Genomic DNA, 26,876 nt, shown 5'->3' with positions numbered 1-26,876 from the left:
GTGGCGCTGCTAAGGGACGTTGTGCAGCTTAATGACAAGTTTTATATTTCCATTTTTCTCCTGTGCAATCAGGCAGGACCCTCAGCCTGTGCACACTGCTGGGCCTCCCAAGAATGAGCACAACAAGCCCCAAATCCACAGTGCTTTCGAGGAAATGGGAAGAAATGGCCTCAAGTTGTGCCTGGGGAGGTTTAGATTGGGCATTAGGAAGGATTTATTCATGGCATGAGTTGTCAGACATTGGAACGAGATGCCCAGGGAGGTGGTGGAGGCCCCATCCCTGGAGATATTGATGAGATGTGTGGATGCGGCGCTTAGAGACATGAGTTAGCGGTGGACTTGTAGCCTTAGGATGGTAGTTGGACTTGATAACCTTAAGGGTCTTTTCCAACCTCAATGGTTCTACCCATGTAGGTCCATAGATGTGACATTGTTGCCCAGAGGCGGGGAGGGTGGCTGCCCTCGTGCCACAGCTGGTGTCTTTTTCACTGTGGCGAGCACAGAGGGATGTAGAAAGATCCAAATCACCAGGGAACTCTGCACAATAATGGCTTAAAGCCCTGAGACATCTTCCCCCATCTCCAGCCCTGCCAGCATCTTGATCCTAAGGCGCTCAGCCGTGGAGCTGCCTGGCTGCCGTGACAGCAGATGCTCGTCCTTCCCACTCCCCTTTGCTAAAGGGCATCACGTTTGCTCAGCTCCATATTCTGGAAGAGTCCGTGACTGCCCATACAGAGAGAGCAGGGGGAATGGCTGGCACCTATCAGGTTGCCACCTTACTCAACGCACAGCAAGCGGCTGAATAAATGTTAATGCATCCCATCAATAAATTAAGCTGCTTCTCTGCTTACCGGTATCTGCCCTGAACGGGGATGAAAGGCGGCGGGGGGAAAGGAGCGTGACTCTGGCAGAAGCCGAGGGAAGGGCTGGGAAGGAAGCGTTTGTGCACGGCCCCTGCTGGGGTGATAACCAGGAGGACATCTGAGCTGCTTTTGTGGTTGGCTGGCTGGTGCTGTTTCTCGTGGAGGGTTGGGCACCGTAAGTGTGAGAAGCTGCGCAGAGCCAAGGGGAGTTTAAAGAGGACAGTGGGCTTCACATGGGGCTCACTTCTGTGCTGTATCTGTGTGATGCCTGCCTGCTTCCCAGCGCTCTGCCAAGAGCCGGCTCCAAGCTGCCCATCTTCCTCCTGATACATGTTTTCTGGGGAAGACCCAAACTCGGTGCACTCAGGGCTGGGAAACCGCCGGTAGCACGAGTTAGGCTACAGAAACACGGACTCGAAAAGCTCCAGTCGGTGAGGCGTGATCACTTGACACTGCACGCCTCCCGTAACCCAAGAAAGGCTGCGGTGCTGTAACAGGACACGGGATGCTAACACAAAGAGAGGAGCTGTTCGCACCGGGCCATCGTGGCCCTGGGATGGGTATCATGTGCCTGGGGAGCCATGGGGAGAGGGGCTCCGCCTGCACAGGCTGCACCAGCAAGCCGGTGGGGAAGGACTGAGTTGTGCTTCATGGTCACAACACAGCTCCTGGGCTCCGCAGGGCTCTCGTATCTCCTGCACGGCCCCCAGGCTGTCACTCCTTGCTGTCTGCTCTCCTGCATCCTCGCTTGCACACTGGGCAAATGCAATGTGAAGTGGCGATGCAGCGAGATACCGTTACAGGCACGAGCTGTGCCAGCTCAGGAACAGCCTCAAAAGCAGAAAGACAGAAACACGGACTCGAGACAGTCCGTTTCCTAAAGCTGCACTGTAAATACGCATTTACAACGGATGGCTTGGCGCAATGACCAACAATGGGCTCATTAGTATTGCTCCCTGTATACCATATCATTAGTACGGCATATTGTGTATAGTGCTGGCCTGCCCAAGCCACGAGCAAGGGCATCACACAGTTATCTATGGAAGCACTGAGGTACCGTTCCTGCCCCACAGCCCTCTAGAAAAGAGTTTGTGCATGGATTTAGCACTTGCAGGGCAGTGCCTGGTTTACCCCACGCTTGTTTGAAGCCCTGCAAATGACAGCCACACAGGGGAACGGTGCTGACCACAGCGGTGCCAATCGAGCAGGGAAGTACCAGCCCTGTTTTCACCCTTTCCACCGTTCCTGCCCGGTGCCAGCATGGACAGAGAGCTGCTCAGAGGGAGCATCCCTGCGTTCATTTTCCCAGTGCAGCGGGGCAGTAACAGGGAGGTAAAGTGCTCCTGTGCCAGGCAGAGAGAAAGGCGGCACAGATTTCTCACCTGCTATTGCTGTTGGCTTCCCAGCCCACTGCAAAAACGCCCTGGGCAACACTGATCTGCTGATCTGCTCCTGAAGCAGCGATTCCCCCTCTCCCCCACCTCCAGCCTTGAATAACTCCCTTGTCTGCCTCCCATGTCACTTCAGTGGTCTTTCTTCACGTCCCCTCTCCCAGCCCACATTCCAGCTTCAGATTACGTGGCTCCGCTCTGACACTGCCTCATGGGTGACCCTTTTCCTTTAAGGCCTGGAAATGTAATACTTTAACTGGAAGCAGGGCTGGAAGAAAGGAAGGAAACCAACATTCCTGTTGGCTCCTGCATGAAAACCCACCGGTGGCTCAGCGCAAGAGCAGCGCTGCTGGTTGGAAAACTGCATGGCTGGGGGGGGGGTCTACAAAGAGGTGTTTCCACCTCTGGCGTATTTCATCCAGCCTTGATGTGAAAGGACAAGGGAATACCTCTCCCCACGAGTTTCTCAATAGCCTGATTATCTTCTGCTGGGCAGCCCCTGGGCGCCTGCCCAGCTGCTGTGTGCTGCTGTAGGCACCGCCTCGCGTCCTTGGGCACGCCAGGCACAAGCGGGCAGTGTTACTTGATGCACGCAGGCCTTGCACAACCCACGAGCTGTGTCAGGTTTTTATTTGCTCTTCTGGAGTGTGCTGTGTCTTCAGCTCATAAATGAGGAATGTGAGCAATTGGGCTTGAGCTAGTGGCAAATATTAGGCACGCCGAGGAGGAATTCAGCCTCTTGACAGCAACTGGCTGCCAACGCACTATCAGTCAAGCAGCTCCTTGCTGCCCAGGTCCATTCATACCCCTGGCTGCCCCCAGTATCAATGAGAGCCTTTTCATTCACCTCACGAGCTTCACGTACTAAAAGGGGCACGTCCCAAAAGGGACAGCTACCCCACGTATGTTCCCCGTGTCCCAGCAACCGTGACAGGCAGCTGCTGGCAGCGCACAGAGTGGTGCCAGGAAGACTGAGTGCTTGATGCTTTACAGAAAGGTGCAAAGCTGCTTCCAAAACGGGGCCCAGGCCGCAGCACCAAAGCCTTTGGTGGCGATTCCTTCCTGCTGCTTTGGGTGGTATTTCATTCCTTATGCCATTTGGTGGAGTTTCCTTCCTGCCGCCTTGGGTGGTGCTTCATTCCTGTTGTCTTTCTGCTTTCCCTGCTCGGCAGAAGGCCTTGCAATGCCACATGCTTACTTGCCTGTGCAGACCAATCTCCGTCTTATAGCTAAGCAGAAACCCATGGGATGGGCAGAGCTGCACAGTGCAGATGCACGGTCGTGTGCTGCCAGATCAGATCTGGCCTCCTGGCCCGGATCCTGGGAAGGGATGCTGTTTCGTAAGGCTGCTTCGTAATGCAGGCCCGGCAAATCTGCATAACTGCCATTAGCATTCCAAGGCATTTGCTGTTTTGTTTCTCCTCCAAAGGGCTGTGTCTTGACCTGTTAGTTTGGCAGAAGGACCAGCAGGTTACTATAAAAAGCGTGTGTGCTGCTAGATAATATATCGGTAATACAAAGAACTGGCAAACTCCAGAAGGCAACAGCCAGGAGCCTCCTTAAGCTGCCATAATGGATACAGAGGCCGAGGATCCCCTGCTTCGTGCGCGTCCTTCACCAGAGCTCTGAAACAAAGCAATAGTCGTGACTCTTGGGTCCTTGCAGGATAACTGCATTTCTAGGCCCGTGTTGTCCTGTGCTGACAGCTCCTGGAGAGACCAGATGCTCAGCAACAGCCACGCTCTTTCTTGCCTTCCCAGCCCATCTCCCAAACCTGGGGTTGTTATGCTTTGGTTCCCTCCTAACTGCTTCATTGATGAGCTGTTCATCCCCCACATTTTCTACGGAGCCTCCTGCCCAGCAACAGCAGAAAACAAATACAAGGAGATAGAGGGAGGATGAGGGAGGATCCGCCGTGATACAACTCCCTAATTAAGCAGAGAAGGATGTGCATGGAGGAGAGGCTGGGGCAGCCCTGCTGTGACAGCACGTGTTTGTCACAGAGGCACCTGTTGGCACCACGAGTGGCTTTGGCCGTGCTGTACCCCAGGAGCACACCACCGGACATTCATCCCACCGATCTGCTGCACACACAAAGCACCCGATCCAGGGAAGCGTGCACAGCCACAGCCCAGCTCCCTGGGAAAAAGGGCACTGCATGGACACGAGGAGGGAACTTGGCACATGGAATGTGCTTAGGCTTCCGATAACACCTTTCTTCCAGGATGTGAATTGATCCTACTTTTTTTTTTTTTTTCCCTCTCAGTTCTATCTTCTCACTCATTAACACAAAGCCAAGCAGGACGACCTCCCTTCCAAACAGGATTTTGGCCTGTCTTCACTGGATTTTCAGCTCAGCACGTAGTTTTTGGCCCATTTTGAGTGGGTCAAGTCCACCTTGCTGCCTCTGCAGTGGTCTCAGCTTTTCCCTTTTCCTCATCTGGCCACCGGTGCCAGTGGAAACACCATTTCTGCAGCGCTGTGTGTCTGTAAGATACTGGTGACACATAACATTCGTCAGAGAATGGCTTTGCGGCTTCTCCCACACCTGTAGGAATGAGGCAACAGTAAAGTCAGCTGCTTAGGAAAGGGCGATGATCTTCATGTTAGGAGAGATTTTTCTTGCCAGACACCAAAAAGCAAGGAACAAAGCTCCATTGTTTTCCATTCTCTTTGGCTGTCCTGGCAGGCAGAAGGGAAAAAGTCCAGCAGTGGTCACTGTGGGGCTCACGCCAGCTTTTATCACCTTCAGATGTTTGCTGTACGAGTGCCACAGTCCCACAGCTCTCCTGCTCTTTGCAATCCAGCCTGCCTTGCATCCTGTAGCCCTCCACCGCGGCAGCCTCTCAAGGAATGCAGCAGATGACTCACTTAAACAGAGGTGCATGTTGGCGTTTAGGTTCTGACAGCGGCTGCCATCTGAAAACCACCTTTAAATTCCTATGACTCCTATTCATCACCTGGGGATTATGCAGATTCCTCCCGAGGACTCAGTGTGGAGTGGGTGACACCTTACCGCGCTTGGGTCTTCTCCATTGCAAGATGCTGTAGAAATGCAAAGTATTTCCAGCACGAGTGGTGTCGGATAAACCAGGAGGAAATGTGCCAGCGTTCTTTCATACAAAATTAAGCAGATGGAGGAGGGCAAGGCGATGCAGTGCGGGAGCCACTTGGCCAAGCGTCCTGTTTTCTGAAATCTCTTCCGGCAAAGAGCTCGCTTTGCCAACAAAAAGTTTCCCCCAAGATTCGTAGTGTTATTCTGTGCGGGGCACGTTTACTTCGGCCCAGCATCACCAGAGCCAGACTTAAGCTGAGGCAAATAATGATGAATCCAGAGAGAGGTCTGCAATGTTTCATCACGCTGCTGTGAAGCAAACATACCAAAACCCAGCTTTCCTTAAAGCATCCACATCTCGGGTAGAGGTGGCCTGCAATTGCCTGTTTTGTGATGTACAGCCTGGATCCTTGCTTCTTCCTGTATTAAAATGAAAGGAGATTTCAGTGTTTTGCACCTCTGCTGGAAAAGGCTGGGAGGGCTTTTCTGGAACTCCGTCTCCCCAGTATCTACCAGCTCTTGACACTGCTCAACACCCATCCTTTCAGAGCTGGAGTCATCTGCCTGCCCCACTGCAAAGAGCCTTTGTTTCTAGCCTGACCACTTCAGCCTTTTCCGCTCCCTTTTAAAAAGGAGGGGACGGGATGTCTCAAAACTGAAACTTGTCCCCATCCCACACAGACGCAGTGTTCTCATTTCCATCAGTGTCATCTATTTACATGAGAAATGCTCGGCGAGGAAATTGAGGTTACTCAGAGAAAAAATAAGTGCCTCGCATCAGACACAATTCCCTGCAGACACATGTTGCTGTGTGCCCTATCCCAGATCTTGCCCCACATCTGAAGTAGGGCAGGCTGCAATTAAAACACCCAGCAAACAGAAAACGCCACTGACCCCTCAGTGTAAGCCGAAGGGGGGAAGTGGCCGTGCTGAAATATTAATTCCTGTACTCGGGGTCATTCCAGGAGCTCGTGGCTGAGCTAGGAGCTGTGCATGGCGTCCAAAGATCTCTCTCCCCAAGCTGTCCTCATGGTGTGCAAGGCAGAGCCTCGGCCAATGCCCCTGCCACCATGCCCAGCAGAAAGTAATGCCTACCTGCACACAGCAGCCACTTTGGTGCCACCAGGAATCAGCTGTGGAAGCAAAGCACGCTCTTGTGCTTTCAGCGACAGGCATACAGGTGCAAGGTGCAAAGTACACAGGTGTCCTGCCACGCTGATGAGACATCTTATAGGCTTCAAAATAAAACGCATTCGAAATCTGCACCTATCAACCCTCACCAGGCTTTGACCAAAAGCACCAGCATCCCTTTTCATTTTCACCTCTCTGGGCCCAGTTTGTATGTTTATTTAGGATGCTCTTGCATCTGCAGGCAGCTCTGCTACCAGTGCTGGGCCCCGTGCCTTTGAAGAAGTACAAAGAGGGGCTCAATCTAACAGCTCTCCTGGTCCTGCAAAGTTGAAAATCCCAAGTTAAATCCCAAGGAAAACAACTCTTCAGGCCAGTGCTTGTTCTGGAGAGACACCTGCTGGCAGCGCCTGCACTCCTTCCTCCTGCCTCGACGGAAGCCAAGCAGAAATAAACAGCTAACAGACGCCCAAGAGTCCAGGGAAAAGGTTAAAGAGGTGGAACCCAAAGCAAGAGCCACGGACCTGTGCTTGACTCAAGCAGGGCAGGGAACGGGCTGAGAGCTCTGAGCAGAACACTGACAGTCTTGAAGACTTGGGACATGTGAGCTTGTTCAATCCAAACCAGTGGGATTTGGATCCAAGCACAGGGCTGGCTCCAAATCACACCCAGTTCCAGGCAGGAAAACTGAGGCGTGTAACTGCATGTTACATGGAGGGGCACAACCCTCGTCAGGAAGGATGTGCAGAAATCCTGGCAAGCAGTGCCAAGAAAGCATGCACGCGGTGGATATTTTAATTCCTGTCAGCTGTGAGAAAAATCAGTAGTGGATCCAGGCCAGCTCCTCCTCTCTTTGCACAGGATCAGCTGGGAGTCAGAGCAAATCACAGCCATCCAGGTGAGAAGGGGATGCTAGGAACCCCTTAGCACCTAGCTGAAGCCCCTGGATGATGCTTTGGGGTTTGTTTTCTGCTCGTGTAACAGCAGCATGCTCTGTTCACTTAAGTTACTCCTTGCTAGCACTCTCCTGCATGCAGGGCTTAAAGGAGAACACACGTTAAGCATTGGCCTAATTACTTCACAGCCACTTGCCCATTCTCTGTGGCTCTGGAGTGGATGTCAAGGACAGGCTTGGTAGATCTTAGACTCCATGGTTTGGAAGCAACCAGGAGGCTGACACAAACAGCGCCAATACTTCATTTAAGTCTCTGGGGAATGTTTTTCCATCAAAACGTGGCACGCTACTGGTGTTATAAACCGAAGGAACAGCTTGGGAAGTTTCACTTACATCTCTCCCCACGTCACCATGCTCTGTACTCAAAGCACCAGGGAACAAAACGGAGAAGCCAGCATCGCACTGAAGGCACTCAAGAAGCTTTGAAGTAAACCACAAATAAGCTAAGACTCCCATATGCTTCTTTAAAACACAAGGAGCCCCAGTGTCTGCTCTGCTGCGAGATCCTCCTGGCTGTGACGGTTGCTACAGAGGACAGGATGATTTTAACACAGGTTATTTCCAGCTTTAGATGGGTGAAAATATGCAAAGAAATGTTTTCATGAGAACATGTGACAACACACAGATCTACAATTACGTGTTCTAAGCAAACTAGAGGTTAGAGGATGTCCTCTGCTGGTCAGGGAGATGTTTTCAGTTCAGTTACTCCTCTGCTCTGCACACAAAGCACGCATACCATTAACCATGGAGTAGAAGCTGACAAGGTCCATTTTCCTAGGATTCTATTCCATATCCCCTTGCTAATCCAAGCAGTATTTTTTTTTTTCCCCAGTTGCTCTTTGCTGCTGTTTTCCAGTGAGAAATGCGGGAAGCCATAAAGATTTGTTGCCTCATAAAAATGTTGTTCAAGGCACGTTCTGGCTGGCTGGCCTTGATCCCTGCAGCCCTTCCCCTTGCCAGGAAATGCAAGGAAAGCAAACTAGCAGCGTCATGGTGCTCCAGAGGGTTTCTTCTGGAGGCCATTTAGAAGGGCTGTTATGTCCAGGCTGATGGGATGCAGCAGGCTATTTTTCTAGCCACGCACAGCTCGTAGCCCGGTGCCAGCCTTTTCAAGCTGCTCTTCTGAGACCTTCCCTGGTGATTTGTTGTGTGAAGCTTTGCTTTACACAAGGTTTCATTTCCTCCTTAAATGGCGCTGGCCTCCAGGAATTGAATGATCAGTGGCATTCTGGAATACAGCTCAAATGTGCACCCTACGCACCGAGTTTGCACTCTGTGGCAGAAGTTGCTGTCCTTGATTCTCAACAGTCTGAAACTGGAAGCAGCACCCCATTGCGAGAGCTGTAATTCTCAGACCCCAGTACACCGATAAACAGCCTTTAAACTAAAGGCATTCTTTTTTCTTTTTTGCAGAACAAAGGAAAAAATACTCCAATTCCAATATCATTATGCATGAGACTTCGCAGTACCACGTACAGGTGAGTATGCAATGAAATTTTATGGGACTGCAAGGCCTATATCAGTGGCAGATGCTGATAATGGAATGTATTTCACTTCTCCTGGAGCTGCATTAGGTCAAAGAGCAGCTGGTAACCTACTTAACAATATGCAGGTGTTGCTTTCCACATCCTGGGAGAGGCAAACAGCAAAGCTGCTTGAGAATCCTCCATTCGTCCTTCAGGGAGATGGGACTTGCCATTCCTGTATTTCTTTTTCCTGCCCCCTCAATGCAGATAGATTAATTTGCCTCCTGAGCTTCCCCTAAGCTGGGCCCAATGGTTATTTCTAACTCCTGCCAGCACAAGCCAGCACTAACCAGTTATTCAGCTGGACACGTTTAGCTGCTATAGCTAGCAGATGCAAAAGGGTGGACGGGAAGGGAGGACAAAAAAAAAAACCAATCATTAAGTAATGTGAATTTGGTTAAATCAACAACAGATCTCTTTTCTGTCTTAAATTAAAATTGAAAATGTCACGCAGAGCCATCGTTTATCAAAAATATGAACGGTCGAGATCCAGCAAATTAAACTATTGAGTAACGAGGGAACGGAGAAAAAAAGATGTGAAAAAGATAAGGGAAATTTCAGCATGAAGAAAGAGGAAATTGAGAAACTGTTGTCCTCCTCCTCCTCTACATCTGAAGGAGAGTAGTGGGAGCTATTGTCCTCTTATTGCCCCATGCTTCAAACCCTTCCTGATGACCGCAGACAGGCAGGGATTCTGTGGTGGTTACAGGAACTCACCTGCCCAAACCGCACAGGGCACATCACCTATCATTTTTCAGCTCTCCCTCAGCTACTGTGTCCTCTCCAGTAATTCAAAACCCTTCAGCCATGACAGGCATTCAGCCAAATTGGGCTTCCAGTGTCACAGACACCTACTGGAAGAGAGGCAGCCAGCCTGTGCCGCTGCCAGCCAGCAGGAGCTCCACCTGGCCGGGGACAGCTGGGTCACTGGGCACTGAAACCTGGCAAGGCAAGAAAGGAACACACTTGATGAGGTTTATAGGTGGCAGGAAGGGTCCTCTTTCCTCTGGTTTAAGGCCTCGGTCCAGTTAGAAACAGAGGAGCCTGCTCACTGGCTTGAAATGCAATTTAGACTTTCAAAGACCACCCGAGAAGCTAAGAGCCTGGCCAACCATCCCCATCAGTGAGCCCTGCCAAATAAAATCACTCACGGAGTCACAGAAGGGACTTTAAACAGTGACACGTACATGGATTCTTCATTACTTATGCCATATGCCACTCATTTGTGAGTTTCTGCCTTGAACTTTGACCAAAGCAAACAGGGCTTCAGTGGCAGGCAGTGAGGCAGGAAGCGGTTTCCTTATAAAGGCATTTCACACCCTGCAAGTAATCTTTAAGTTGATCAGGCCTTAAAAGTGGAAGCAGTAATTGCCCATTCTTAGAAAAGTTGGCCTATTTGATTCTCCCTCTGGACGGGGGGGGGGGGGGGTTTAATCAGATAAAGAGAAGAACGAGCTTCTATTCCCCTCACTCCAGCATTATCTGAAGAAAATGGAAAGGAAAAATATTTTAATGAGCCTGAGCCAGACAAGTAGATTTCACTCCCTGAAAATTAACTTATTTCCCAGTAAATAACTAAGGAATTTATGCAGATTGTAAACCTCGCACTTATCACAAATAGAGCAGATAAGAATGCCTGTCAGCAGGTATAAACCAATTCCCCTCACTGCTCAGAAGGCAAAGGGTTTGGCATAATATTGACTTTGCAAATAGCTTTTTGTGCAGCGTTTTACAATTACAGTAACACATACCCAAGCACGTTCTTCATATCTGATTGCACGGCTAACCTCAGCTTTCGGTGTAGCTGCTCAAATACCTGCCAGGAGTTTTATTTAGATAGTGCCTCACCCCATACCTTTGCTTCACGAGCACAGAACTGGGCCATCGTGTAAGCTCTGCGGTGTTTGTCCTCCTCTCTGGTCTATCCAGTCTTTGGGAACGATCCAACAATCACCTTAGCAACCACAAGTTCTCTCCATCCCTAATGTTGACTGTCACCATTAAAGACACAACCCCTTCATCCTGTTAGGGCTGCCTCAATCCGAGCTTTTTCGCCTTGCATACACATCTTGTACAGAACCAGCTGCAGTGATGGTTCTCACCTGTGCTTCAGCACCACCACCCAAGGCTCTGGTGCCGTGGATGCTCTGGGCCCATCTGATCCATTTCATACCCCAGTGGCCATGGCCTCTCCTTTGTTGCCTATTTCCACTGCAGAACACTGACGGTTTCCCCTCTGGTGCTGGAGCAGGGTTGGCTTTTGCTACCTCATAGTTTGTTCCCTGCTCACTGTGCATCATCCTAGATTTTTGTAGGTAGGAAAGGACTTCCTCCTCATAGCAGAACACTCTCATCCTCCTTTGCTGCTCTCCGAGGCACGCAGCTGTTGTGAACTCTAACCAGCACGAGCCAACGTGCTGGGAACAGACACATTTTCCCCCAGCCTTTTTCTGTTCTCGCAGTTTGCAGCTCTTGCTTGCCAGCCTTCTCAGACAAAACCTGTCTCTTTGCACCATCTGGACCCTGACCCCTGATGCATCATCACTCAGCAGCAACCCGTTCCGTGATTCTACGTTACTTATCCTAATGGTATTAAGTAAGGCAACAGTGGCTAGTGGCTAAGCCAGAGATATTCTGGGGAAGAGAAGAGCAAGGATCTGCCCTGATAAGCCCCCTGGAAGCAGGCCCTAGCACAGCTGCAGCACAGATGTGTTGGTCAGGCCTATAATGTGCCCTTGCAAAAACCTCCTTCCTTCCCCTCCTGGAAGAAGATGGTTACAACAGGGAACACTTTCAGCTGTTTTCCCACTCAGGTAGACTCTTCCCTTCTCGTCACCAGGAACACAGCAGAGCAGAGGGAACAAGGTGAAACGGGACAATTTCTTTCTGCTTCCCTCACATTTCCCTTCCTCTGATGTCACTTGAACACATGGACTGACCGTGCCGTCCCTCACACAGGGATGACTGCACAGATAACAGCCTGGCTGGCCTGAGCTGGCTTCTCCTGCCTTGCAGTCCCCTCTGCTGGCAGATGCACGTCTTCTCCACCCACAGCACGCTGCGAGCTGTGTTCAGAGAGGAGAGGAATAAGTTAGCTGGATTTCTGAAGTAGCCTTTACCCACTGCTGGGGGACATGTGGATTATTTGTATGCAACAGATGCTTCTCCTTCCTGCAACTCCCCCCTGCCCTACCCTGCCGAGACTCCCCTCGCGTGGAGCCCTGCCAGCAGTCGCAAGCCTGCAGGTGCCGCTCGATTACACAAGCCTTCATAAATTCAGTGCCAAGTGTAATGCCTGGATCGTTGCTTCAGGACACAGAACAGGGCTGGGAAAGTGTGCAAGTGCAGTCATGTCCGGGACATTGCCATCCGATCAGGTCTGTCCCCGGCCCAAGTGCATTGGTCAGGCAGCACAAAGAGGGGAGGACAGCATGGAAATCAGGCTGGAGGAGAGAAGAGGCCTAGGCTGGGTTTATAGGACAAGCGGAGGGAGGGAGGAAGACCAGGGAAATCCAGCAAAGCCATGGTGCGGGACAGGGGCAAGAAGCAAAGACTTTGTATAGTCAGAGAGGCTCATTTTCACTCCCATGAAAGCAATTTGCGTAACTTGGATGGAAAAGCAGCGCGAAGGGATCCAAAGGCTGGAGCAGAATCAGCTGTCTTATGGCTTCAGGAAAAAATAGGGGGCTGGCTCACACTTACAAAGCACTTGCAAACGCGTGCTGCTGGACAGGGGCCAGAGCTGCCAGAGCTGACATACAATGAGATAAATATGCAAGCGGTGAAACTTGTTATGAAAACTCCTGCTGTATTACCAAACCTAATCTTTCACCAGTGAACAGACTGGTGCTAACAACCAGAATGCACGCTTTGCACAGCGACTCTGTCGTGCCCATGCAGTAAAGAACAAACAACTGTCCAGACCTCTGGAGATGGTTTTACCAGTGACTCACAATACACCCATCACCAAAGCTTTTTCACCTGTTTTCTCCTCCTTCCCTCTCAACTTCAGCATTTGGCCACCTTCATCATGGACAAGAGCGAGTCCATCGTGACAGTGGATGACGCCATCCGAAAACTCCTATTGCTCAACTCCAAGGAGAAGATTTGGACACAGGAGATGCTGCTGCAAGTGAATGACAAGTCCATCCGCCTGCTGGACTGCGAGTCACAGGTAGCCAGAGAGGGGTTCTGCTTAGGGAAACCATCTGTAAGGAAACCAAACATGGGTGAATCACTACCAAAATCCACTCCAGGCCGTGCAGAGGCTGGCTGACTCTAATTGGAAGGGTAGGCAGGCGTGGGTTGATTTATTCATGGCTCCACAGCACAGATAGTCCAGATAGAAGATACCTTGAGCTGTGCCCCAAGCAAACAGTGTAACTGTTTTTCTGTGGGAGTGATGCAGACTTGCAGGTCCACAGAGATCTGCATATAACATATGAGCAGAGAGGGAAGAACTTACTACTGGTATTATAACAACGTGCAGGATCCCCTGCCTGAAAACGATGCCCCATTTTGACAGCAATACACATAGATGCACACAGGGCACCTAATCTGATGGCAGAGAGCATCCAGACAAGGGGAGAAGGACGGTGACATGCATGTTTGATGGGTCGAGGAAATCTCAGAGCATGAACTCCGTCAGGTCTCTCCAAGCAGGGATCCCAAGAGTTCACGTACAGGTTCAATAGAGATCCCTGCTGCCCAACCCATTCCTTCTTCTTTTCCAGGAGGAGCTGGAGGACTTCCCGCTGCCGACTGTCCAGCACTGCCAGACGGTGCTGAACCAGATGCGCTATTCCTCCATCCTCCTCCTGGTGTGCCAGGATTCGGAGCAGCACAAACCTGACATCCACTTCTTCCACTGCGATGAGGTGGAGGTGAGTGCAGCCTTCCTCGCCATGGGGATGTGATGGGAAATGGGGCTGCTGTGGCCCGCAGATGGCTTTCCCCAAACCCTTCTGGGCCGTGTGAGACAGAGGAACCTGCACTAAGTAGCCTGCAAAGCCCAGGGTGGGGTGGGGGGGGGGAAGGAGTGCCACCTGCATGCATATCTCAATATGCTTTGTATGGATATATCAGTGGCGTTGTACTTGCTTGTTCAAACAAAGGTGTGGACTGGGCAGGCACTGATGGTGGTCAGTGGGAGCTGTGAGCCACCCTAAAGGTTTGTCCAGATATTGGTGCCTTGACACCACCCTTTCAAGGCTCCTGACCCCCTATGTTGCAGTCAGTGATGTCTGGCTGCAGACTACCCCAAGGCCAAGCAATCTGGTAAACAGAGCAAGATACACTGCTCCCAGCTCTCTGCCAGCCACTGCTTCCCTTGCTCACTTGGAGCCTTCAACTCAAACTTTGCAAAGCACAGCCCTGTAGTAAAACATTCCTGTTCTATCTTTGAGGCGGAGATGGTTCACGAAGACATAGAAAGTGCCCTGGCAGACCACAAGCACGGGAAGAAAATACGGCCACAGACGCTCAAGTAAGTCCTGCAGGACTCAGGTCAAAGGGGCAAGGCAACCAGTGTACTTAGTATCACTCGGAGCACCACATCTCTGCTCCAGCATTGGAAATAGGATCAGCAGCCTCTGATGGGGTTGTTCTGTGTTGTTGCCTTGCAGAGCAAACCAAGAGAAGATCAAGCAGAGACAGTCTATCCTCCCACCGCCACAGGGGCCAGCCCCCATCCCGATCCAGCACGACATGCGAGGCCATGCGATGAACAGGAACCGGGTGGCACCCCCTTCCCAGTATGAACCAGGTACTGGGAGAGCTCATTGAGTCTGTCCCTGAGGGCAGGGACTCTTCAGCCTGGACAGAGAACCTTCCTGAAACAGCCTGGGGTCGTTTCAGCCCCAGTATTGCCGCACAGTGTCTTTACACTGTGCTATGAAGCAACAGTAGAGGTTGAAATCCCCCCAAAGAGGTGACGGGCCCTCAGCAAACTGAATGATGACACAAAGCTTGGACCAGTGAAATTAAAATGTACAGAAAAGACAGAGCTGGTCAGAAAGGCAAATTCCTGGCCCGTGCTAACTTCACAAAGAACACACATTTCACCCACAGATATTAAGTGGTTTGCATGAATTCTAGAGCTGAGTATGAAAAGGCAGATTGGAACTCGCCCCTCTAAAACCTTATTCCAAAGCCATCCTGACTTCAGACTGGTTTGAGCTGCCTTGAGAAACCTTGTAGTCCTCTTGGGAGAAAGAGGTAACAGAAAAAAGCTCCCAGTAACTGAAATAAGCTCTTGCTTCGAAAAAAAAATAAAGAAGATCTGAAGGTGTCTAAAATGACCAGCAAACAACCTATTGTACCAGCTTCTTGTGGGCTGAATTGCTAGGTTCAAAAGAAAATACGTAATCAGAATACAGTAAGAAAGTTCAAGTACAAGCTGATGAGAGTAAACACTCATTCCCCTGGGTTGGGATCCAAGGCCAAGCAGCTGATCCAGCCTCCTTGGTGGAGAGCCTATGTTAGGTCCAGCTTTGCATAATGAAAATAAGACTTGCAGTTCAGAGCTGGACCATCTCTCAGCACCTATATTTTGAGGTAATTTTCCATAATGGCCACCCTCCCCTCTGCCCTTTACGTTAATATATGTGAACATACGTTAAGTACGTTTAACATCAAGCCTAACAAAACAAATCAGCTCATCTTCACACTTAAAGGTGATGTACAGTTTTCCCCATCCTCTGTCAAAACTGCCCTGCAGGTTGTCCCACCTGAGAATGCTGCTGTGCAAACACCTGCTGTGCTGCCCTTTCCAAAGCCCGTTTTGCTGAGCTGACACATTGCTCTTGTCACAAGAGGCCACCTGAACAATTGCTGAAATATTGCTAAACCACTGAGTGTCTATCTTCTTCTTAATATCAGCTAAAAGCATTTGAGAGACTGCACACGAGTTGACACAAAAATGCCGATTTCTGCAGGGGCTTGCCTGAATACCAACCATGCAGAATTCCTGGCAGGCTGCTTGCTAGCAGGAGACACTTGCATTCATTTCCAGGTCTTATTTTTAATTTCTTGATGACAAGCAAGGCTTCTTGGGGAGCTCAGGGCTAGAAGACAGGCTCAGAGTTGCTCTGATCACACTTAGACACACGTGGAATGCTCAGCAATATCAGGGGCAGCTCTTCAGCTCCTCGGTGGGCCTAAGTTAGCGTAGATGCATTGAGGGCAAACAAGTCAGTGCCTCCTGGCAGCTGGGGCTTGCAGGTCTCTGCCTGTAGCCGGGAGCTGACTGCTCTCTGTGCTTCATTGAGTGCTTCCATCTGAAAACAGGCAGCAGAAAGACACACAGGGCTGGTGGGCAGGTGCTGTAATCCGTGCGAGATTTAATAGGCACCTTTGATCACCTCCCGCTCTTGGCGAGCTTCTGAGGTGCTCTCAGAATAAAGGAATGAACAAACACAGCCAGGTGTTACCACTCATGGGTCACTGTGGTTAATGGAGCCCATCTTCAACCTTCCACAGTAAAAAATATTTTTTCTCTTCCTTGTCTGCAGACTACGAACGCAGAGGCTCTGCCTCCCAGGACCATGAAGAGTCCCGAGCCATCTTAGCACAGAAGATTGAAAAAGAAACGGTTGGTAACAAGAACAGCAGGCAGAAGGAAAAGGGGAAGATGGGAAGGAAGCAAGGGGCTCCTCCATGAGCTGGCATTTTACGCCAGTTCATTTTATGTTCAGTCATTTTCAAACTGATATCTACTGCTTAGAAGGGTGAGAAAAAGCAAAAACCCCATTACTGGGTTAGTTGCCATCTCCTTTGCTGGTTTCAGAAGGGTTCTGCCCAGTTCACAGTCCTCTCTTGGGGTTATTTTGTGAACGCCCATAAGCTAGGAGCCAGTTATCACGCTGGCAAGCGCAGCGTACAAAATAAGGCACAGCTTTGTGTTTGGGAAGGGATCAACCCAGCCTAATTTTTTGCCTGGATTCTTCACTCTTCCGGGAAATGAAGTAGGTAAAGACCTAGGATTCTTGTTTCCCATCTGTGTGCAGTTTGGGCCCTTTCTCACCTGGGTTTGTTGCATTTCTTTTCTCACAGCAAATTCTGAACTGCACCCTGGATGACATTGAAGTCTTTGTTGCCAGGCTTCAGAAGGCTGCAGAGGCATTCAAACAGCTCAACCAAAGGAAGAAAGGGAAGAAGAACAAGAAGAAAGGCCCAGCAGGTACAGTGCAGCAGCCAGAACAGATGGGGAATGTGGGGGCACAGATAAGGTTGGGAAGCCTCACCTTAGCAAGCCCAGGTCGGTGCAGCACTGCGTCGGTTTGTGATACACCATTTGGAAAAAGTCCTACTGGTCTCTAGGGACCTACTGCAGAGATTTGACTTTTCTCAATCCATAGATTTTCAGTAGTTCTGGTCTCAGCACCTGTTATTGCTGTGACTTCTGCATGCCAGCGAGACAGACCTATCCTGGAAAGGGACATGCTAATTCAAGTGTCTTTCTCTCCACGTTCTCGTAAAGAGGGAATGCTGACTCTTCGAGCAAGACCCCCAAGCGAGGCTGAGTTCATCGACTGCTTCCAGAAAACTAAACTGGCTTTTAACCTCTTGGTAAGACACTGAGGATATTTTCATCTTAGGCAGCCACACGGCTGTTTCCCGTATATTGCAGTAGTAAGCATTTACAGTGAAATTTGTAATGAAAGCGCTATCAAGGGACAGAGGTGTGAATTTCAGATTCTTCTGCCAGAAGCAACCACAAAACGAACATTGCGTGAGGCTTGTGCAGGTTCCTTTAGCCCAGTTGTTAAACTGAAACTAGAAGCCTTAAGTCCACGACTGAAAAAGGCATGTGCCTTCCACACTGCCTGTGCATGTGCCAGCGCCATGGTGCGCACACAGCGGGCACCTGGCCCCATTTCACAAACACTCGGAGCTGAAAGGACCCACCTGTTCCTCTCCCCGTGCCTCCCTTCTCTCTATGCCATACCAAGCATTTGTGCCCCTGCTCATGGCTGAGGAGAGCAGACGTGTGAAAACAAACCCATTTCTTTCCAACCATGTCTACAGAGCAGCAGTGAAGCTGCCCCAGCAAGGGGCCTGCAAGTCACTGGGTAGCAGTAGCTGGTGTCTCTAATTGCCCCCCGATTCCCAGCTCATAATCTGTTTCTGCTCTTGAAGAGCTGTACCAGGAGGTGTTAAGAAGGGGATGACAAGCTGGAGCACAAAGATGTTCCCAGTGCAGCCAGCTCTGCTTAGACAAGTATGTGAGACCAGGAGGGTAATGAGCCAGAAGGAAATTTTGTCAGCTCCAATCAAACTTGCTCAGTGAACAAGATCCTTCCTGAAACGTTATTAGTAAGGAAACCACAGAAATTGTAAACCAGCCTGAGGCAGGACACAGAGATGCAAGCTTTTCTTTTAGAAGCAGATATTCATAGTTTTGCCTGCTTGGGATGAGAACTGATCAGGCACCCTGCTAAGGCCACGGCCATGCACCCACAGCTCTCCCCACATGCCAGCCTTGGACTTGGCTATCCATATATGCAGAGACCTGCAAAGAGAGGCTGGGGGCAAGTAACAAGCTGAGTGGGCAACCAGTGCCAGAACGGTGTCACATCTGCCCCACACCACGTGCCTGTGTCCTCCTTGTGAAGTGCCACTTCCTCAGTCACTTTGCTGCCGTCCATCATTTCACGCTTTCCACTTCACATTCATGTTTAATCATCAGCATTTAACATGACTAGACCTTGCATTCCGGTAGGGAATGGGTCAGTAACAATCCCCCATGTCGTAGAATGCTAACCTAAATCAGGTTAGGATTAAGCTGGCTTTTTCTTTATCTTTTCAGGCCAAACTGAGAAAGCACATTCAGGATCCAAGCGCTTCGGAGTTGGTGCACTTCCTATTTGGGCCGCTGGAACTGGTAAAACTAATTCACAGGTTTGGCTGTGAATTTGCTTTTTATTTCTAATGTCGCTTCTGCACTCAGAGGCAGCTAAACTACGCAGAAAAAAATCAGGAAGCTGGTCAGAACCTTCCATAGCTTTCTCAGTAGAGTCCAGAAGCAACAGCACCGGTGTTCCTGCTTTCTGATCCGATTTCCAGCCTGAATTAAATACACAAACCCAAGCAAATACAAATCTTTCCACCACGTTAACAAAGACTTACTGTGAAGAGTGCGAGCCAGCTCTGGTTCTGGTTGGGAATCTGCCTGATCTCACCTTCAGGTAAACATGGCTCAATATTTGCACTGAAAGGAAGCAGCAGGAATCCAACTGAAAGAAGAAACCAGAAGTGATGCAGAAATACCAAGCGATTTTCCATTTTCCAACGTGGCAGTTTGTGACCTTTCTCCGACAATGGCTCATTTTAAGGTTTCTTAGCCTCCAGTAGAAAAATTCTTGCATTCCTTTGAACTGTTCAGTCTTCTGCAAAGACTTAGGTTGATGTTTCTTGAGACAACTGAACGTTAGCTGCTTCCAACAGGAGTTGGGCCATCCCTTGGCATGAAGGCTTGCATTGGATCCCTTGGAGAATTTAGTCAGGAATTATTTGCCTTTTTTGCCTGCTCTTTCTTTATAAGATCTGGAAGGTATACCCTTTTACTTTGGAGGAAGAGAGAGCCCAAATGCTCAGAGTGAATGATTTTTCTGTCTTTGATTTCTGTTCTTTCATGTGTGCTGGCATGATATTTTGAACCTTTCCTGCAAAGTCTCTCATACTCCTTTGTGTCTGTGTGTGATTCAGGTCGTCAGTAGCTGTGGTGGCCCTGAGCTTGCCAGGTCTGTCATCAGTCCGCTTCTTTCTAAAGATGCCACAGATTTCCTCAGAGGACACCTGACACCAAAAGAGATAAGCCTCTGGGATTCCCTGGGAGAGGCGTGGACCAGATCCAGGTGAGGACAGAGCTGCTATCTCACCAGCATCCCCAAGCTTTTGAGGAGGGGGTAGGATGCTTGATTTTACAGCCACGTCAGCCCTGGCATGCAGTACTGGATGCTTTGTGACAAATGTGACTCATGAATCTCACCACATACTTCTTCCCTGCTTCACCTCCTAGGGCTGAATGGCCCCGAGAAGCAAACATTCCCACCTACATCCCCAAATTCCGCAATGGCTGGGAACCGCCCATAGAAATCTTCCGCGGAGCTCCCTGGGAAATAGACATCGGGCACTTGCAAGAAGAGGTGAGTCCTGTGCTCCGGACCATCCTCTCTTCCTTTCACCCTTCCTCTCTCTTCTTCAGAGTGAGAGAGGGATCTGCCCAGCCTACAGTTAATTTCTCTGGCCTCTGCATGTGGCACCAGAGGAATCCAGCAGCAGTGCAGGGAGAGCAAAGCTGTCAGGCACTTCTGGCTCCTCAGATTCTGCTCTGACTCATCAGTGCCACTGTGGAGTTTGCAGTGGTGTGTAACAAGGAGTCGACTCGAAATTCAGTTGGATCTGGTTACTCCGGTTCCATACAGAAAGAAAACGAGGCGAGATTCATTGCCTTCCTTTCCCTCCGTTGCAGCTTCCCCCTTTCCTGGCACCGCTGACTCCATTTTTACCCTTCCAGCTATCATCAGCCAATGGATATCCTTACCGTAACTCCTCGCTCAAGCGTGGCCAGACAGCTGATCAGACACAAGCTGTGGATGCCTTTAAGCAGAACGTAACTCAGCATGTAAATAGGTAACGTACCAGCACCACCCTGCAAAATTGTCTCGGCCCTTCCCAGCTAGCCTCAGAAGCACCCACTGCATCACATCACGATGCCAAGATGTTTTGGCAGCCCGGCAGATTGACTTGTTAACAAGATAGAGAGAACTCAAAGGTCAGACGAGCAGTTATTCATGTAAACACTGTCTGATTTTTAATCACCAGCAGGTCTACAAGGAAATGAGTTGCACGTGTTTTCTACCAGAAGAGGCCGAACTCCTGGCTGGCCTCGTTAGTCTATCAGTATGTCATTTTGTAACATCAACCCACCAAAGTGATGCTAAGCATCACGTGCCTTGGAATTTTTCTCAAGGCCTCTAAGCTCCAACAAACTCTTCCCAAATTACAAATGAGCTCTTTGCTATACTTCACTTCGCGGTGATTTGACGTAAAGTTCCAAACTGCATTCCCTTCTGCTCAAGCACAGGCCTAGATTACACTAATGAGCCATGAAATGTTAAAGGCTGGAAGTCCAGACACAGCACAGCAATTAACAACGGACTTTCCCAAAGCCGCACTAGGCTGGAGAAACAGCTTAAAGACACACTGTTTGTTCCACGTTTCAATGTTCTAATCCAAAAGATTTACGAGCTCTACTGCTGTTACAAAATGTTCAAATTCACAGGAAAAACCTTCAAAACCAATTGCAACAGCAAAAGGACTTATTCTTCTCATTTGCCTCACCAGAGCTCCTGGTGGGATCATAAAATGATACAGAAACAGTGCACTGAGCGGGAAGAGAATTACGGTAACAGATTCTCTTCTCCAATTCTACTTTTTCCTCAGTGTTGTTATGAAAAATAAGAAATCAGTTTACATGAGAACGCTTAAGCCCATCTTAAGTGAGTGGTAGACAATATGTAGTAAACGACAGTTTTACCTCTTAGTCTTAACATAGGTAAGTAATAAATCATAGAATGACTTGGGTTGGAAGGCACCTCCGGGACCATCAGGGTCCAGCCACTAGATCAGGTTGTGCAGGGGCCCATCCAACCTGGCCTAGAAAACCTCCAGGGACGGAGGTGTTCCTTAAACAGCCTGAAGTTTGCTCTCCTGAAGTTCCGGGTGCTGACTCCACTCTTTGTCAGGCCCACATTCCTCAAGATCACAACCAGGGCATGGTTGTATTTGTACCTACCTTTCAGACTATCAACAGCAACTTTTCCTTATGTTATATGTAAGAAGAAAACGTTCAAGTTCGTGGCACTGAAGCAGATGCTCTAATTGAGAATATTTCCATGACTCTACAGTCCAGAGCAGGCTTCAATCTAGTCTGCCCAGATGCTTGCCAACATCACAGCCCTGGGACAGGGTATTTCCTGGTATACTCAGCTTTATTTCCGGATAGTTTGGACTAGTTTTCTAACCAAGTGACTCCATATTCGCAAGAGCACCCATGCATGTATTATGCATGCATTATTATTTATAACAGAGCTCTGGGCTGCAGAGAAGCGTCATGAAAGCCCTAGGCGACATTATAATAAACAGTGACGGTCTCTCATGTGAAACCTAGATGCATGCAAAACACACATTACCCTCACACTCCTCAAGCTGTCCCCTTTCCTCGTGACCCATTTACATTTTGGAACGGTACAAAATAAGTAATTCCTGTGTAACTCCAGCTTTTCACCCCCCTCCCTGCCTTCAGGGCACTGCAGGGTAAGGCCACCACTCCCTTTCTTGACTGATGGATTCGATCTGTCTGAAAGACTGCACTGAACTTCCGTAACTAGACCGAGAGCCATCCCAAATCAAGTGAACTGAAGACTGCGCTGCAGAAATTGGCATGATACCAAATCACTGAACCAATGGTTTCAACCTTTTTCAGCCCACCTGCAGCTGTCTAACTGGCTTCTTTGAGTTACACGGACCTTGATAGAAATTGGCATAGCCCCACTGGAGGAGAACCTCACACCCTGTTGGCATGTTTGTTGTGAATATCAACAGCTGGAACTCCCTAGCATTGTGTACTTGGTTACAAGTCATAAGCAGAAAGATGCACAAAAGATACATTAAAATATCCCCTGCCTACACTTATGCAGCTAGGCAAGACAGCTTTTCCCCATACTGCAGGCACATTTGGAATTAAGAAACAACACTATGCCCATCCTAACCAGAGGGAAAAAAAAAAAAAAAAAAAAGAGATGAGATAGGCACATTTTCTCCAAAGCCAGGAAAAATAAAAAAGTAAAGAAAGAAAAACACATTTCAGCTTGGGCCAAACAAAACCTTTCGCTTCACATTTCCACTTTTGACGACCTACCGTGTTTATTTCTCCTCTCCAAATTAAAAGCTGGTTTAACATTGAAAGCCACATATTCTTCTATCAAAAACTCCTAAGGAAAATGCTTGAACACTTTCCTCCTCCCACCGAGTGTATCTTAGAATAGAAACATTCAACTCACTTTTCCTATGAATCTGCAGAATTCTCTTTCAGTAGCTCAGTGTTGCCTGCTGAAAAAAACAAAACAAAACAAAACACAACACAGATTTCCAGTCAGTTCTACCTACGTTCATGTTTGACAGCTCTTCTCCCAGCTTTGGTGCCTGCCTTTCCCCTGCTCAGGCACAGAGGACAGTTATACTTCTCTATGATAGTGTTTTTTTTTCCCCACAAGGGGTGGAATGAGAGCAACTGTTGTTTGTGCTTTGTCAGCCTTCTCAGGCCTTGCTGCAGCAGCAAAGCAGCTGAGAGAGGAAAAAGCCTCTTCTACCCTGCAAGCAGCAGCCTCACCCAATAAGGCTGGTAGCCAAACAGCCTTAGAGCTCTTCTATTTTCAAACATAGGGTCATTTGTTCGTGTGAGGGGTGAAACTCTTCCTTAAAGGAGCAAAGGGGCACTTCCCCTCCCAACACAAACGCAGCCGGTTCCACCTGCACTTGCACAGTCATCACCACTTGTCTATTCCCAGTGGACCTGCATAGCCTTAGTTCTTCAACCAGTCTCCTTTAAATATATATATATATATTTTTTTTCTCCTGCAGGAATTTTGAGGCACAGGGAATGGCCCAGCCGAAGAGATATGCCAAAATCCGCTACGATTTCACAGCGCGAAATGCCAATGAACTCTCAGTGCTTAAGGATGAAATCCTGGAGGTAAGCAGCGTGCTCAGAAAGGAGGTGTGCCCTCCTCCCCTTTCTAGCAACAGCACGAAGATCTCAACAGACTGGAAACTGCCAGCTCATTTTTGCTGGGTATTTTCTGATCAAAAGCAGTAACAAAGCTTGGTTCCAGTCTACAAGCCTTTTTCACAATCTCTCTCTTTGTGCATCACTGTGGGAATGTACGATACAACTTGGGCAACACACAAACCATAACGGATCTATGATTTGGGGCAAAGACCTCTATTTTTCTGTTCAAAGCGAAGCTGAAACGAGAAATGTGCATGGGCTTTGCCAGCAAAGCCCACACGTTCTGGAAGGATTATTTATCACCTAGAGATCTATTTTTCAAATCATCAGTCCAACAGATCTGTTTGTCTCAGTAATGAGATTCTGAGACAACGTTACTCTAATGTTATTCTGGCAACTTCACGTTTCTGTGCAATTTCTTTCCGCTGTATCCCACTTAAACAGGCTGGATATCTGATGGTCTCACTAGCAGTTGTTTGTTTTTTTTCCTCCCCCTTTCTGCCAGGTGTTGGAAGACAATAAGCAGTGGTGGAAGCTGCTCAACCGGAGCGGGCAGGCCGGCTACGTCCCTTATAACATCCTGGATGTGGTGAAGCTGGAAGAGCTCGAACAGGTCTGTAGCCAGGTGATGTTTAATTGGTAGCTTGCAGCAAGGCACGATCAGCCACCGAGAATGAGCTTGTTAGCTGGACCTGCCTGGATTTCTTAGGGTACCATGTGCAGCTCAGCAGGAACCCTCACAAGCAAATGAGCCAGGGTCCAGGAGGTTCCTGAGTCTCCCAGGATCAACTCCCACATTTTGCCACCATTTATCTCCTCCTGCACTATGTGTAGCCATCCCAAACAGCTCAAAGGTCTCACACAGAGCTGTCACCAAGCATCTGCTGGCTACAATGGCTTGAAGTAGTTTCACCTTTTGCCAGTATCTCCCCCTCAAGCTCACGTACTTCCCAGCCTATGCTTTACCACCTCCTCTGTTGTGAAACTGATGTTTTCAGGGCTGTACTGTAAGCAGGATGAGGGAGCCCATGCAGCCATAAGAGCAGTTTTTACCACCAAAGCGCTGAGGATAGTTGTTGTTGCTGTTGGGAATTAAATGAAGACCAGACAGTTCTCTCACCAACTCAGCTCAGCAGCAGGAACCAGCTACCAGAGTAGAGGCAGACTGAAATACCACCCAAGTGAGTATTAAGGGAATACTGCTCTCAAGCACCTTGTGTTGCAAAAGCGTGACAGAGAGCTCCAAATGCCCAAAGGAAGCATGGAATTTCTTCCCCTCTTCGGTATTTCTCAACTCAGGCAAAGGATAAAGCGCTCCAGGAGGCCAATGGACTGAAGTCCCAATAGTTTAACCAAGAAAATATGAAAAGCCCCTTTCCAGACTGCTCTGGGCACTTGGCAGTAGTCCCACTCGACATCCAGTTACTAAAACATTGATGCTTTAGCCCCTAATGGGATTTTGGCTTGCTTTCTTTTTGTGCTTATTCCTATGAGGCCCCAAAAATGAACTCATTCCATGCAGTACTCTCTGAGTTCACCTCAGCCTCAGTGGAGTGAGATCCCCACAGGGAGAACACAACAGTTTGTCCCTCCATTTGTTACCATAGGAGGGAAACAAAATATTTAAAAAAATAATTAAATAAAACGCAGAAAATGACTGCAGCAATTGGAAAGACCAACACTATGGAAAACATGTTACAACAGAGGCGGAAGGACCAGCACAATAGCAAGGTGCTACAAAGGAAGGGAAGCAGATGGCTCACTCGTATCAGAAAATTCTGGATACACAGGAAAAAAGCTTCCACCAAGGAGGGATCTCCAGCAAGAGATCCTTCCTCAGTGGCAGCCAGCCCTTCAATGAGGCCCAAGAGGTGAATTGCCTTCAGCTGTGCTCCCAGAGCTGACTGGGTCTTTCCTCCAGGTGCTCCATCAGTGGTTCAGGCTGGGACTCAGCAGTTCCCCTACAGTGACAAAAAAATACTCTTACACGTCTATTTTCTTTATCACCTAGGCTAACCAGAGGTACAAAGGAGACCTGAGTCCCAGAGGATACGGGCCATCCAGCCCAACTCACAAGCTGCCTGCCAGCTACGCCGGGGATAAATGGGGAAGTGAAATGTTATCACGCAACTCTCCCCAGGATGCCAAAGAACGTACGTGCCTCCCATCGTGCCTCTTTTACACCACACGTACTGCTCTCAGGCAGCTTTGTGTTTTAGGACTTAACTGAACGGTTTTGGTGTACGTGTGCTTCTGTTTACTCCCTGAGGAGCTCACTGGCTAAGCTCAGGCAGCCTGAGAAAAGGAGGGCAAAGAGGTGACTTAATATCAACTTAACCCTTCTTCCAGCTTGACCTTCCTCTTGCCAAGGAGAGAGCCTCCTTTCCCTTCAGCGTGACCTGTGTCCAAGCGACCACCCCCACTCAGGTCCATCCCTTTCTCTCACTTACTTTGCTCCTGTCTCCTGTCACGCGTGCAGTGCCCAGCTGGCTTGTTCCTTCAAATGGTTCCCGAGGAATCCCAGCCACCGGATCTGTCAAGTATGAGATTGTACATCACACCCTCCCTCTGCACAAGCCATACAGAGACATGGAGCGTTAGAAAGACCAGGAGCCTTGCTCACCTCACCCCCTTGCCTCACCCTGAACACACTTGTAGCATACTAGCTGCTGAAAGCCGCAACCAGGGTTCATCCCCTCTTCGCCCCCAGTAACCTCCTGGAAGCAGAAGCTCTTTTAGGACAATGGAAAGCCCCACAACACAGACATTGTAGTCACGTATCTATTAATAACACTGAGTTATTCTCCTCAGTCTTTGGGAGTTTCATGGAAAAAGTGATGCTGGATGATGTGTCGCGGGAGTTTTGTGAGCGTACCAGTCACTCCCAGTTCAAGCTTCCTCCCACTTCTATTTAGTTGCAAAGAAAAAGCTGAAGGTCTGAAGATTTGGATTGGCAAATTATTAGAAGTAGCGGTGAGGACTGACGAGCGGAGGGAGTGGGACTACAGGACACAGAAAAATGGGAACCTCTTTTCAAAAACACAGTTAGGCCTCTCTGACTTCTGCTGTCTCATGTGCTCTGGGTTTTCTTTTCCCCTCTGCCATTAAGTTTGCAGGGCAATTTCCTTATCTCAATAGCCCAAAGGGAACTAAGTAACTCAAAA

At 49.1% G+C, this 26,876-nt stretch overlaps 1 protein-coding gene and 1 long non-coding RNA gene across 4 annotated transcripts in view; one reads left to right on the top strand and one right to left on the bottom strand.

Moving 5' to 3' along the window:
- EPS8L2 (EPS8 like 2) overlaps nucleotides 1-26,876 on the top strand; it is a 47,761-nt gene that overhangs the window by 16,548 nt on the left and 4,337 nt on the right. The window contains exons 4-18 of the mRNA XM_021403482.1: nucleotides 8,806-8,870; nucleotides 12,931-13,092; nucleotides 13,652-13,801; nucleotides 14,324-14,403; nucleotides 14,543-14,682; nucleotides 16,430-16,509; nucleotides 16,971-17,097; nucleotides 17,398-17,486; nucleotides 18,727-18,801; nucleotides 19,626-19,774; nucleotides 19,939-20,065; nucleotides 20,437-20,552; nucleotides 23,565-23,676; nucleotides 24,218-24,325; nucleotides 25,724-25,865. Coding sequence (XP_021259157.1) covers nucleotides 8,806-8,870; nucleotides 12,931-13,092; nucleotides 13,652-13,801; nucleotides 14,324-14,403; nucleotides 14,543-14,682; nucleotides 16,430-16,509; nucleotides 16,971-17,097; nucleotides 17,398-17,486; nucleotides 18,727-18,801; nucleotides 19,626-19,774; nucleotides 19,939-20,065; nucleotides 20,437-20,552; nucleotides 23,565-23,676; nucleotides 24,218-24,325; nucleotides 25,724-25,865 — 1,722 coding nt within the window. The remainder of the gene's footprint in view (nucleotides 1-8,805; nucleotides 8,871-12,930; nucleotides 13,093-13,651; nucleotides 13,802-14,323; nucleotides 14,404-14,542; nucleotides 14,683-16,429; nucleotides 16,510-16,970; nucleotides 17,098-17,397; nucleotides 17,487-18,726; nucleotides 18,802-19,625; nucleotides 19,775-19,938; nucleotides 20,066-20,436; nucleotides 20,553-23,564; nucleotides 23,677-24,217; nucleotides 24,326-25,723; nucleotides 25,866-26,876) is intronic.
- Nucleotides 4,503-26,247, bottom strand: LOC110401923. Of its 3 annotated transcripts, none has more exons than XR_002440693.1 (5): nucleotides 26,163-26,247; nucleotides 22,985-23,033; nucleotides 9,636-13,126; nucleotides 6,405-7,917; nucleotides 4,503-5,729 (listed from the first exon to the last, which is right to left on the bottom strand). It is a non-coding gene; the product is annotated as an uncharacterized LOC110401923 (long non-coding RNA). The 3 variants fall into 3 exon arrangements; XR_002440694.1 differs by having other exon boundaries at nucleotides 7,726-7,917; XR_002440692.1 differs by lacking the exon at nucleotides 4,503-5,729 and having other exon boundaries at nucleotides 5,739-7,917.

The sequence above is a fragment of the Numida meleagris genome, chromosome 6 (assembly GCF_002078875.1).
Source record: "Numida meleagris isolate 19003 breed g44 Domestic line chromosome 6, NumMel1.0, whole genome shotgun sequence".
Taxonomy (NCBI): Eukaryota; Metazoa; Chordata; class Aves; order Galliformes; family Numididae; genus Numida; species Numida meleagris.
The sequence above is the reverse complement of the archived record's forward strand: the minus strand, read 5'-3'. Positions and strand labels throughout refer to the sequence as shown.